General features: G+C 41.1%; 1 protein-coding gene across 9 annotated transcripts in view; it reads left to right on the forward strand.

Moving 5' to 3' along the window:
• LOC124115611 (solute carrier family 4 member 11-like) overlaps positions 1 to 13638 on the forward strand; it is a 115210-nt gene that overhangs the window by 48076 nt on the left and 53496 nt on the right. For 7 of the 9 annotated variants that reach the window (XM_048399460.1, XM_048399455.1, XM_048399456.1 and 4 more), the window contains exons 3-4: positions 12208 to 12245; positions 13105 to 13312. In XM_048399460.1, coding sequence (XP_048255417.1) covers positions 12208 to 12245; positions 13105 to 13312 — 246 coding nt within the window. Of the gene's footprint in view, positions 1 to 4487; positions 4724 to 10585; positions 11551 to 12207; positions 12246 to 13104; positions 13313 to 13638 lie in introns of those variants that run through there. The other 2 variants (XM_048399463.1, XM_048399462.1) reach the window with 2 other exon arrangements.

The raw sequence follows: 13638 nt of genomic DNA on the forward strand, positions 1-13638 counted from the left end.
TCTTGGTTGACTCCACTCTCTGTTGATTATATTCTTGGTTGACTCCAATCTCTGTTGGTGATATTCTTGGTTGACTCCATTCTCTGTTGGTGATACTCTTGGTTGACTCCAATCTCTGTTGGTGATATTCTTGGTTGACTCCATTCTCTGTTGGTGATACTCTTGGTTGACTCCAATCTCTGTTAGTGATATTCTTGGTTGACTCCATTCTCTGTTAGTGATATTCTTGGTTGACACACTCTCTGTTGGTTATATTCTTGGTTGACTCCACTCTCTGTTGATTATATTCTTGGTTGACTCCAATCTCTGTTGGTGATATTCTTGGTTGACTCCATTCTCTGTTGGTGATACTCTTGGTTGACACACTCTCTGTTGGTGATATTCTTGGTTGACTCCACTCTCTGTTGGTGATACTCTTGGTTGACACGCTCTCTGTTGGTTATATTCTTGGTTGACTCCACTCTCTGTTGGTTATATTCTTGGTTGACTCCAATCTCTGTTGGTGATACTCTTGGTTGACTCCAATCTCTGTTAGTGATATTCTTGGTTGACTCCATTCTCTGTTAGTGATATTCTTGGTTGACACACTCTCTGTTGGTTATATTCTTGGTTGACTCCATTCTCTGTTGGTGATACTCTTGGTTGACTCCAATCTCTGTTGGTGATATTCTTGGTTGACTCCATTCTCTGTTGGTGATACTCTTGGTTGACTCCAATCTCTGTTAGTGATATTCTTGGTTGACTCCATTCTCTGTTAGTGATATTCTTGGTTGACACACTCTCTGTTGGTTATATTCTTTGTTGACTCCACTCTCTGTTGATTATATTCTTGGTTGACTCCAATCTCTGTTGGTGATATTCTTGGTTGACTCCATTCTCTGTTGGTGATACTCTTGGTTGACACACTCTCTGTTGGTGATATTCTTGGTTGACTCCACTCTCTGTTGGTGATACTCTTGGTTGACACGCTCTCTGTTGGTTATATTCTTGGTTGACTCCACTCTCTGTTGGTGATACTCTTGGTTGACACGCTCTCTGTTGGTTATATTCTTGGTTGACTCCACTCTCTGTTGGTTATATTCTTGGTTGACTCCAATCTCTGTTGGTGATACTCTTGGTTGACTCCAATCTCTGTTAGTGATATTCTTGGTTGACTCCATTCTCTGTTAGTGATATTCTTGGTTGACACACTCTCTGTTGGTTATATTCTTGGTTGACTCCATTCTCTGTTGGTGATACTCTTGGTTGACTCCAATCTCTGTTGGTGATATTCTTGGTTGACTCCATTCTCTGTTGGTGATACTCTTGGTTGACTCCAATCTCTGTTAGTGATATTCTTGGTTGACTCCATTCTCTGTTAGTGATATTCTTGGTTGACACACTCTCTGTTGGTTATATTCTTGGTTGACTCCACTCTCTGTTGATTATATTCTTGGTTGACTCCAATCTCTGTTAGTGATATTCTTGGTTGACTCCATTCTCTGTTGGTGATACTCTTGGTTGACACACTCTCTGTTGGTGATATTCTTGGTTGACTCCACTCTCTGTTGGTGATACTCTTGGTTGACACGCTCTCTGTTGGTTATATTCTTGGTTGACTCCACTCTCTGTTGGTTATATTCTTGGTTGACTCCAATCTCTGTTGGTGATATTCTTGGTTGACTCCATTCTCTGTTGGTGATACTCTTGGTTGACACACTCTATGTTGGTGATATTCTTGGTTGACTCCACTCTCTGTTGGTGATACTCTTGGTTGACACACTCTCTGTTGGTGATATTCTTGGTTGACTCCATTCTCTGTTGGTGATACTCTTGGTTGACTCCATTCTCTGTTAGTGATATTCTTGGTTGACACGCTCTCTGTTGGTGATACCCTTGGTTGACTCCACCCTCTGTTGGTTATATTCTTGGTTGACTCCACTCTCTGTTGGTGATACTCTTGGTTGACTCCATTCTCTTTTGGTGGCTCTCTTGGTTGACTCCACTCTCTGTTGGTGACTTTCTTGGTTGACTCCACTCTCTGTTGGTTATATTCTTGGTTGACTCCACTCTCTTTTGGTGGCTCTCTTGGTTGACTCCACTCTCTGTTGGTGACTTGCTTGGTTGACACACTCTGTTGGTGATATTCTTGGTTGACTCCACTCTCTGTTGGTGACTTTCTTGGTTGACTCCACTCTCTTGTGGTTATATTCTTGCTTGACCCCACTGTCATTTCTTGTGAAATTTCTTCAGAAACATTCTGGGGGACATTCTTTCCTCTTACAGGAGTGTAGCCCCGTGAAGATCCGGGGCACAATAGGTCTTCACCAACCCATGCTCGCCGTAAAAGGCAACTATGCTTGTTGTACGAGGCAACTAACGGGATCGGGTGGTCAGGCTCGCTGACTTGGTTGATGCATGTCATAGTATCCCAATTGCGTGGACCAATGCTCATGATGTCAACCACTAGATTGTCTGGTACAGACTCAATTATTTACAGACCGCCGTCATATAGCTTTAATATTGCTGAGTCCAGTGTTAAACAACAAACAAACAAACAATTTTTTAACAGGAGTAAGGCGAATGCCTGTTACTGTGTAGAGAGACACAGCAATATTTCAGCCTTAAAGCCTGACCCTTGAACTTACTGAACTGACGATGCCAAGCCTACAAAAATACAAAGTATGAAATCTGACAATAATTTGTTCAGATACGTTTTTCACAGAGAGGTGTATGGATAGACAAGGTTCCACTATCCTGATTATGATTGTCAGAATTTCATCTAAATTCTACAGTAGTTTCGAGAAAACAGAAAACACTTGAGAAATGCAATTTGTATGCTCTTATTGCTTTGGGGGAGAAACAGCTATTAATACACAGCAATCGAAATCGAAAAGAAAGTTGACATACCGATGTTCTAACTAAAAAAATCCCTTTGCACTGAAATTGAATTAATGTAACAGGAAGCGGGTCTGTAATGAAACGTAAAGATAAACAGCGCTGATGGCTGTAGCCAGTGCAGCAAGTTGAGCTTTCACTAGTGAGGTAGCTGCGTTCAAGTTTAGTGCACTAATGTAACGATGTGTCTGTGTGTCTGTGTGTGTCAGTGTGTATGTCTGCTTGTACTAGTCCAAACTTACCGGTATGCCTGTGTTATAGTGGTGCTAGCCCACTGAGGTACCACGAAACAATTTAACATGGATACCACCCTCAAACACAGTATACTGACTTTGAGCAAACCAGTCCTTGTTGGTGGGTCTCACTCACTCACTCACTCACTCACTCACACTCATTCACTCACTCACTCACTCACTCACTCACTCACCAACTCACTCACTCACTCACTCACTCACTCACTCACTAACTCACTCACTCACTCACTCACTCACTCACTCACTCACCAACTCACTCACTCACTCACTCACTCACTCACTCACTCACTCACTCACTCACTCACTCACTCACTCACTCACTCACTCACTCACTCACTCACTCACTCACTCACTCACCCAACCAACCAACCAACCAACCAGCCAAACCCGCTCGCTTGCTCGTCCGCCCACCTGCCTGATCGCCCGCCCACCTGCCCGCCCGCCCACCTGCCTGATCGCCCGCCCACCTGCCTGATCGTCCGCCCACCTGCCTGATCGCCCGCCCACCTGCCTGATCGTCCGCCCACCTGCCTGATCGCCCGCCCACCTGCCCGCCCGCTTGCTTGCCCCCCCTGCCCACCCACTCACACTGTGCAGGGAGATATGTATGTGTGGAGGGTGGTGTGTTTGAGTGGTGGTGTAATGATCATGGGTGTCACCTGAAGAGTGTTTATGGCCCCTGGAGTGAATGCTCCCTGCTGATTCTTCAAATACTTGTTCAACATTTCACATTAACTGACATAGAGGGATTCTCAGATCAAGCCTTGTTGGTCAAAATATAGCATTTTGCACACTGGAGAAATCAAGTGGAAGGGAATATAAAGGTGTGGAAAAATAAAATTTGCTTCATGGATCAATATTCTCACCATCAACAGCTGAACCCATACATTGAACACTTTGTGCATTTGATTATTAAATTCTATTACTGTACAAAGGTACTTAAGAATATATATATTCCATAAATACTTACATAATGTTTAAACAAGTAAGTTAAAATAATAACCTTATCCTTCTGTTCAAGATTAACATTGTAGTACATAAACACATCTTTGCCTGACTTGAGATGTAAAGTGAAGTAAATACTAGAACCTGTCTGAAAGTCAATTATGATTGAAACTCCTTCTTGAAACTCTCAGTCAAATAGTCCACAGTCTCGAAGATCAAGTTTGCTTATGAGTGAGTTGACATCAATGAGACATTGCCTGTCAACTGGTGCTGATCGACCATATAGCTGTGTCCACGTGATAGGACCTGTATAGGAGACAGGCCAGAGGTCTGTGAAAGCATGGAGCACCTATAAGAGCCTCTATAAGAGCCTCTATAAGAGCCTCAAACACAGGCTGGATCCCCGGAGACCCTCGTCCACACCACTAGCCACACGAATGTCACATGTGTGTGTGAGATACGTCTGTTATCCACCACCTACCTAGCCCTGTGTCAGGCTGCGATGGCCATTGATTCCTAAACAAACGAGGAAGCGAGAACATCTTGCTCTCAGCAGATCAGGAATAAGTGAAAAAGTGTTGTACTGAAAAGAAAATTTCCAGGATTAGTGATGGATAAATTACTCGAAAATGGTCCAGGCAATTTATGTAAGTACATGTATGAAACATGTGGATAGTTTGCATGTCAGGGTTTTTTCTGTATTTACACTCACTTTGTCTTGTATATTTTTTCTTTTCTTTTCATTATTTTGTGTGTTTTTTTATATTTATTTCTCATTTTCCATAATTTATTCTTAATTACACCATCTTATTTCACATACTGTCATTTTCTGTGTATTTTTTAGAAAATAAATTCACAATATACAAATTATGAATTTAAAGGAAGAGTATGGAATATTTATAAAATATTTTCTTCAGCTTTCTGTCAATAGTTACGATCAAGTTTTTCGTAGTGATTGAGTGATCGTAATCTATAAAGCAGCACAGGAGTCAAGTCCTCATCTCACAGTGGCTCTGCAGGGCTGTACGTGGGGTTACAGCAGGAGGGTCATAGACTGGGTTCCCCATCTGGCCCTGGCAGATGGTGCAGGTCAATATGTAGACGACAGATGGGACCATATTGTGACCGGCCATCATCGTCCTGTACAACAATTGTGACCCAAAATAGTATATACTCAAAAAGCAAAATTCTCAGGTGTGATCAACCCAAAATAAAGATACCTACACGATTTTAATTGACTTGACATGTTCATTACTAATGACCTCTTAGTCTAAATTATTTTAATAGGCAGCCGTTGTATAATGCCATATCACATATCTTTGACCTGACGTTTGAGAGCCATATATAAGGAACAAGAAAAAAATCTTAGTAGTGCAATGTGTTCTGAACAGCCGTAGTCGGGTGTACAGGAGTTCTCTTGATTGACAGTCAGGTATATAGGAGTTCTCTTGATTGACAGTCAGGTATACAGAAGATCTCTTGATTGACAGTCAGGTATATAGGAGTTCTCTTGATTGACAGTCAGGTATATAGGAGTTCTCTTGATTGACAGTCAGGTATATAGGAGTTCTCTTGATTGACAGTCAGGTATGTGGGAGTTCTCTTGATTGACAGTCAGGTATAAAGGAGTTCTCTTGATTGACAGTCAGGTATATAGGAGTTCTCTTGATTGACAGTCAGGTATGTGGGAGTTCTCTTGATTGACAGTCAGGTATATAGGAGTTCTCTTGATTGACAGTCAGGTATATAGGAGTTCTCTTGATTGACAGTCAGGTATATAGGAATTCTCTTGATTGACAGTCAGGTATATAGGAGTTCTCTTGATTGACAGTCAGGTATATAGGAGTTCTCTTGATTGACAGTCAGGTATATGGGAGTTCTCTTGATTGACAGTCAGGTATAAAGGAGTTCTTTTGATTGACAGTCAGGTATATAGGAGATCTCTTGATTGACAGTCAGGTATATAGGAGATCTCTTGATTGACAGTCAGGTATATAGGAGTTCTCTTGATTGACAGTCAGGTATATAGGAGTTCTCTTGATTGACAGTCAGGTATATGGGAGTTCTCTTGATTGACAGTCAGGTATAAAGGAGTTCTTTTGATTGACAGTCAGGTATATAGGAGATCTCTTGATTGACAGTCAGGTATATAGGAGATCTCTTGATTGACAGTCAGGTATATAGGAGTTCTCTTGATTGACAGTCAGGTATATAGGAGTTCTCTTGATTGACAGTCAGGTATATAGGAGTTCTCATGATTGACAGTCAGGTATATAGGAGTTCTCTTGATTGACAGTCAGGTATATAGGAGTTCTCTTGATTGACAGTCAGGTATGTGGGAGTTCTCTTGATTGACAGTCAGGTATATAGGAGTTCTCTTGATTGACAGTCAGGTATATAGGAGTTCTCTTGATTGACAGTCAGGTATATAGGAGTTCTCTTGATTGACAGTCAGGTATATAGGAGTTCTCTTGATTGACAGTCAGGTATATAGGAGTTCTTTTGATTGACAGTTATAGATTGGTGTATCAAGTTGTAAAACATGCAACTTAGATATATATGCACCCATAGTACACCTCACTAATTCTGCATGTATTTCTAAATAGAAATGTGATTATAGTTAAATATTAGACAACTAAATATAGTTAATTCTGGGTAATTTGAGTGGAAACAATTGTTATTGTTAATGAAAATTATAAACATGGGCTACAATGAACTGTTTTATGTCATCTCTTAGAACATTCTAATTCATGGGTTACTTAAAGGAGCTTTATATTAACAATGCAAATGTTGTCAGAGGTTTGACAGAGGAGGGTCAAACCTTCTGAAATATCACAGGTGACAGCAATGTTTACAAGATTGTTATTGAAGATCCATAGTTAGATATATATCAGCTCTATAGAAGACCTAAAGTCAGGTGTAGAGGGGATATATTGAGGAACATCCATAGTCAGGTATATGGGAGATATATTGAGGAACATCCATAGTCACATATATAGGGGATATATTGAAGAACATCCATAGTCATGTATATGGGAGATATATTGAGGAACACCCAAAGCCAGGTATATAGGAGATATATTGAGGAACACCCAAAGCCAGGTATATAGGAGATATATTGAGGAACATCCATAGTCAAGTATATGGGAGATATATTGAGGAACACCCAAAGCCAGGTATATAGGAGATATATTGAGGAACATCCATAGTCACATATATAGGAGATATATTGAAGAACATCCATTTTCAGGTATATCGGAGATATATTGAGGAACATCCATAGTCACATATATAGGAGATATATTGAGGAACATCTGTAGTCGGGTATATAGGAGATATATTGAGGAACATCCATAGTCAGGTATATCGGAGATATATTGAGGAACATCCATAGCCACGTATATAGGAGATATATTGAGGAACATCCATAGTCACGTATATAGGAGATATATTGAGGAACATCCGTAGTCAGGTATAGAGGAGTTACATTGAGGAACATCCATAGTCAGGCATAGAGGAGTTACATTGAGGAACATCCATAGTCACATATATAGGAGTTGTATTGAGGAACATCCATAGTCGGGTATAGAGGAGTTATATTGAGGAACATCCTTAGTAGGATATAGAGGAGTTATATTGAGGAACATCCATAGTCAAGTAGAGAGGAGTTACATTGAGGAACATCCATAGTCAGGTAGAGAGGAGTTACATTTAGGAACATCCATAGTCGGGTATAGAGGAGTTATATTGAGGAACATCCATAGTCGGGTATAGAGGAGTTATATTGAGGAACATCCATAATCGGGTATAGAGGAGTTATATTGAGGAACATCCATAGTCGGGTATAGAGGAGTTATATTGAGGAACATCCATAGTCGGGTATAGAGGAGTTATATTGAGGAACATCCATAGTCGGGTATAGAGGAGATATATTGAGGAACATCCATAGTCGGGTATAGAGGAGTTATATTGAGGAACATCCATAGTCGGGCATAGAGGAGATATATTGATGAACATCCATAGTCGGGTATAGAGGAGTTATATTGAGGAACATCCATAGTCGGGTATAGAGGAGTTATATTGAGGAACATCCATAGTCGGGTATAGAGGAGTTATATTGAGAAATATCCATAGTCGGGTATAGAGGAGATATATTGAGGAACACCCAAAGCCAGGTATATAGGAGATATATTGAGGAACACCCAAAGCCAGGTATATAGGAGATATATTGAGGAACATCCATAGTCGGGTATAGAGGAGATATATTGAGGAACACCCAAAGCCAGGTATATAGGAGATATATTGAGGAACATCCATAGTCACATATATAGGAGATATATTGAAGAACATCCATTTTCAGGTATATCGGAGATATATTGAGGAACATCCATAGTCACATATATAGGAGATATATTGAACAACATCCATTTTCAGGTATATCGGAGATATATTGAGGAACATCCATAGTCGGGTATATAGGAGATATATTGAGGAACATCCATAGTCAGGTATATCGGAGATATATTGAGGAACATCCATAGCCACGTATATAGGAGATATATTGAGGAACATCCATAGTCACGTATATAGGAGATATATTGAGGAACATCCGTAGTCAGGTATAGAGGAGTTACATTGAGGAACATCCATAGTCAGGCATAGAGGAGTTACATTGAGGAACATCCATAGTCACATATATAGGAGTTGTATTGAGGAACATCCATAGTCGGGTATAGAGGAGTTATATTGAGGAACATCCTTAGTAGGATATAGAGGAGTTATATTGAGGAACATCCATAGTCAAGTAGAGAGGAGTAACATTGAGGAACATCCATAGTCAGGTAGAGAGGAGTTACATTTAGGAACATCCATAGTCGGGTATAGAGGAGTTATATTGAGGAACATCCATAGTCGGGCATAGAGGAGATATATTGAGGAACATCCATAGTCGGGTATAGAGGAGTTATAATTAGGAACATCCATAGTCGGGTATAGAGGAGTTATATTGAGAAACATCCATAGTCGGGTATAGAGGAGATATATTGAGGAACATCCATAGTCGGGTATAGAGGAGTTATATTGAGGAACATCCATAGTCGGGCATAGAGGAGATATATTGAGGAACATCCATAGTCGGGTATAGAGGAGTTATATTGATGAACATCCATAGTCGGGTATAGAGGAGTTATATTGAGGAACATCCATAGTCGGGTATAGAGGAGTTATATTGAGAAACATCCATAGTCGGGTATAGAGGAGATATATTGAGGAACATCCATAGTCGGGTATAGAGGAGTTATATTGAGGAACATCCATAGTCGGGTATAGAGGAGTTATATTGAGGAACATCCATAGTCGGGTATAGAGGAGTTATATTGAGGAACATCCATAATCGGGTATAGAGGAGTTATATTGAGGAACATCCATAGTCAGGTATAGAGGAGATATATTGAGGAACATCCATAGTCGGGTATAGAGGAGTTATATTGAGGAACATCCATAGTCGGGTATAGAGGAGTTATATTGAGGAACATCCATAGTCGGGTATAGAGGAGATATATTGAGGAACATCCATAGTCGGGTATAGAGGAGTTATATTGAGGAACATCCGTAGTCAGGCATAGAGGAGTTATATTGAGGAACATCCGTAGTCAGGTATAGAGGAGTTTTTAGAGCAACATGTGTAACTACAGAATTACATGCTGGCCAGATGGTCTGTCTGCTAGCTCCCAGTTATGATGTATACTTCATTTAATAATTACCATACTAATGTGGAGTAGCAATATCTCAGTTATACACACGTCCCTAGATACAGCATCCAGATGTGGACAGGAACAACTGTTGTTGTTGTTGTTGTTGTTGTTATTATGTCAGACAGTTCAATACAGTTAATATTGTTGATGAAGAGTATTAACATGGGATACAATGAACTGTTTTATGTGATCTCTCATTCATGGATTACTAAAGGAGCTTTATATTAACAATACAAATGTCGGCAGAGGTTGAACAGAAGAGGGTCCAACAGGTGGTACAGGTGATACAGGTGATACAGGTGGTACAGGTGATACATGTGATACATGCGATACATGCGAGACATGTCACTAGCTAGTACCAGCAACAGTCAAGTTTAAATACAGGAAGTACGGGGTTACAGGGATACAGGCCCTTCCAGGCTGGTTACACCGTACAGTTCTCCTGCTATAGAAGTACAGTAACCATTGACAACTTTCCACTAGTCATGCATGAGGATTTGGCTTCTGGCTAATCCCATTGCTTAGGCTGATTTGTTATTCATGACTGACCACCTGACCATATTCTGAACCTGAGGGTTCATTGGACCAGACTGTTGCCCTGGCAATGCAGGTCAGGCATTGCAGCCATGAACACATAATGTTCCTACCTCCTGTTGCCTCGTATCATGCACATGACACACAGTGCTGACATTTACCAAAGGTCACTGTGATACAGAAATGCCAAATCAAAGATTAACCGCTCGTCTTCTTGCCAGAAGTGCAGGTAAGGTTGCAGTCGTCTCAGACAGGATGTTGTCTCTCACTAGGAGTTAAGACAGGGTGGAGGAGAAACGATCATGTTGAACATGTTCAGAATAATGAAGACTGTGTTACAACTGACGGCTTCATTACAACTTACAACACTTCTCCGGGTCATCAATCAGGGCTGACATAAGACCCTCTCTGGTAGAAGATCAAGGCGCTGATGTCTGCTAATATGCAGGGCATCAGGCACTTCAAGGAATTACCATTTGTGATTATTTCTGCAGGTTTCAAGTTTATTGTGTGACTGGATAATTTGACAAATTCCTGAAAGATGTACAGCTTGGGTTTTGTGTGAAACGACAGAGCCGTGATGGCCAGTGTCTGATCTACGTGTGCAGACATGCTTTATGAATAACACCCAAGTTTGATTACAGTTTTTAGATGGAAAGTAACATGGCTGATATTGAAATATTGTGAACCTGATAGACAATATGGAATGTGAGATGAAGTGTGATATGTTATGAAAGATGACAGGTGGCATACCAGTGCCCATTTTAATGAATCTCTCCAAGATAATTATCAAGGGTTTCATGCCATGTGATGTGATGGTTGATATTTTCTGCTGAACATATTGTCCTACGCTGGCACAGGCTTAGTCGGGTTCAAGGATCTACTGCTCAGGATTACTTTGAGCTTTCTGGCGATTAGGACCATGGCTTACTGAAGTACTTATTGTGCTGTATTGAAGACTATATTCTGGCTGTGACACATTGTCTATTGAATCAGGACGTTATATGACAGAATGACCCAGTGAAGCTTGAGTAGAGTGTTGTGGGATAACACAGGAGTATTCCCATGTAGGACATTGTTGGGAGACACTATGTATAACACTGTAACTACAGATGATGGTGTTGTTATCTGTAACATCCAACCGGAGACCTCACACAATGGACACCACCATCACCTTCTCATTAAAAGTAGGTCATTGTTGCACAACTGAACATTGAAGTAGATGCCTGAGTGAGTGAGTGAGTGAGTGAGTGAGTGAGTGGGTGAGTGAGTGAGTGGGTGGGTCTGTGGGTGACTGAGTGAGTGAGTGAGTGAGTGAGTGGGTGGGTGGGTGAGTGAGTGAGTGGGTGGGTGGGTTTTTGGGTGGGTGGGTGAGTGAGTGAGTGAGTGAGTGAGTGAGTGAGTTGGTGAGTGAGTGAGTGAGTGAGTGGGTGGGTGGGTGGGTCTGTGGGTGACTGAGTGAGTGAGTTGGTGGGTCTGTAGCTGGGTGAGTGAGTGAGTGAGTGGGTGGGTGGGTTTTTGGGTGGGTGGGTGAGTGAGTGAGTGAGTGAGTGAGTGAGTGAGTGAGTGGGTGGGTTCTTGGGTGGATGAGTGAGTTTTACTTCAGCCAAAATTATGAGAAACATATAATGAAGAACCAGACTCCCTACTAATACTAAATTACAAACATCCGTGGAAGCCTGCCCCTGTGAAGCATGCTGTGCAGCTTCTTGTAAGTACATGTAATGTAACCTGTCTGGCCAGAAAACATGTTCCTCGTTGCTGATGCACATGGATGTATAAACACTGTGCATGAGGAGCAATGACAATATCCTTGTTGTCATGGATTTCTTTGACTGTTTCAGATGGGGAGGATGTGAGCTTGCTGCATACTAAATTTGAGGTGAGTTGGAAATAAAAAAATTTTTAATATAAAATAATGATAAAAAATACACGGTTGTTTAGGTTACATATGTGAACATTAACTGAACAAGTCTGGCTCAGATCATCCTCGATTATCCATTGTTCCATATTTGTTATAATAAACACCCTGGTCCCAAACACCACCATAGCTTTGTGTGGAGCCTCATTCAAATTACAGACATTGAAATCCATTGGACGAGATGAATTCTGTTTTATGTATTAGATGACTGATGGAAGTGGTGATATCACTTCTGAAGCTAAGCAATGGTGATGAAAGGTCCAGGATCTTAGATCAAAATGTAGTTCCCTGGGTTATTGAAGAGTGTCTCTTCTACAGGTATTGCAAACTCCATCAATGGGGACTCCAGCATATTGGCAGCTGTAACTCAATTTGTTGATGTTTCTAGTTAAGGACGACCCTAATTGCATGGAGACAATGTCTCAGTTTACACAGCAACAACAGATCGTATAAACCGGAGTCTACTTGAAGAAACTTCTCTCAGCACCAAGACTATTGTAACTTGTACCCTCACACACAGACTTACAATGGTTGTTGTTCAAAGATCACTTTGTGCAGGTTGTCTGTGTACCCCAAAGTTGCTATTCACATGAACAGTATCATTATTGATCCAGGTCAGAATAGGTCTTCAGCAACCCATGTTTGCCGTAAAAGTCGACTATGCTTTTTGTAAGAGGCGACTAACAGGATCGGGTGGTCAATTGCGTGGATCTATGCTCAGGATGTCATGGCCGAAGGTTGATTACTTACACTGTGACATAGCCACAATGTCACTGATAATCACACACTCACTACCAAGTCTGCAACCTTCTCTCTTTAGGCGCTTCCTGTGAAAGATTTCTCGGCTGAAGTGCGGGCGTCGCGGGACGTGGAGAGTTACCTGAAGGATGCAACTCTCCTGCTGGACCTCCATGAGACAGGGATGCAGGAAATTGTCAACATCATGCTCAACCGCGTCATCAAAAACCAGGACAATCCAGAGTTCGACATCGGAGAGGCTAAAGCATCTCTGTACACAGCTGACTCAGGTGGGTTAATTAACATCTCTTTATACAGCTGACTCAGGTGGCTTAATTAACATCTCTTTATACAGCTGACTCAGGTGGGTTAATTAACATCTCTTAATACAGGTGGGTTAATTAACATCTCTTAATACAGGTGGGTTAATTAACATCTCTTTATACAGGTGACTCAGGTGGGTTAATTAACATCTCTTAATACAGGTGACTCAGGTGGGTTAATTAACATCTCTTAATACAGGTGGGTTAATTAACAACTCTTAATACAGGTGGGTTAATTAACGTCTCTTAATACAGGTGGGTTAATGAACATCTCTTAATACAGGTGGGTTAAT

This window comes from Haliotis rufescens, unplaced genomic scaffold (assembly GCF_023055435.1).
Source record: "Haliotis rufescens isolate VD_foot unplaced genomic scaffold, xgHalRufe1.0.p SCAF_2, whole genome shotgun sequence".
NCBI classification, from domain to species: Eukaryota; Metazoa; Mollusca; class Gastropoda; order Lepetellida; family Haliotidae; genus Haliotis; species Haliotis rufescens.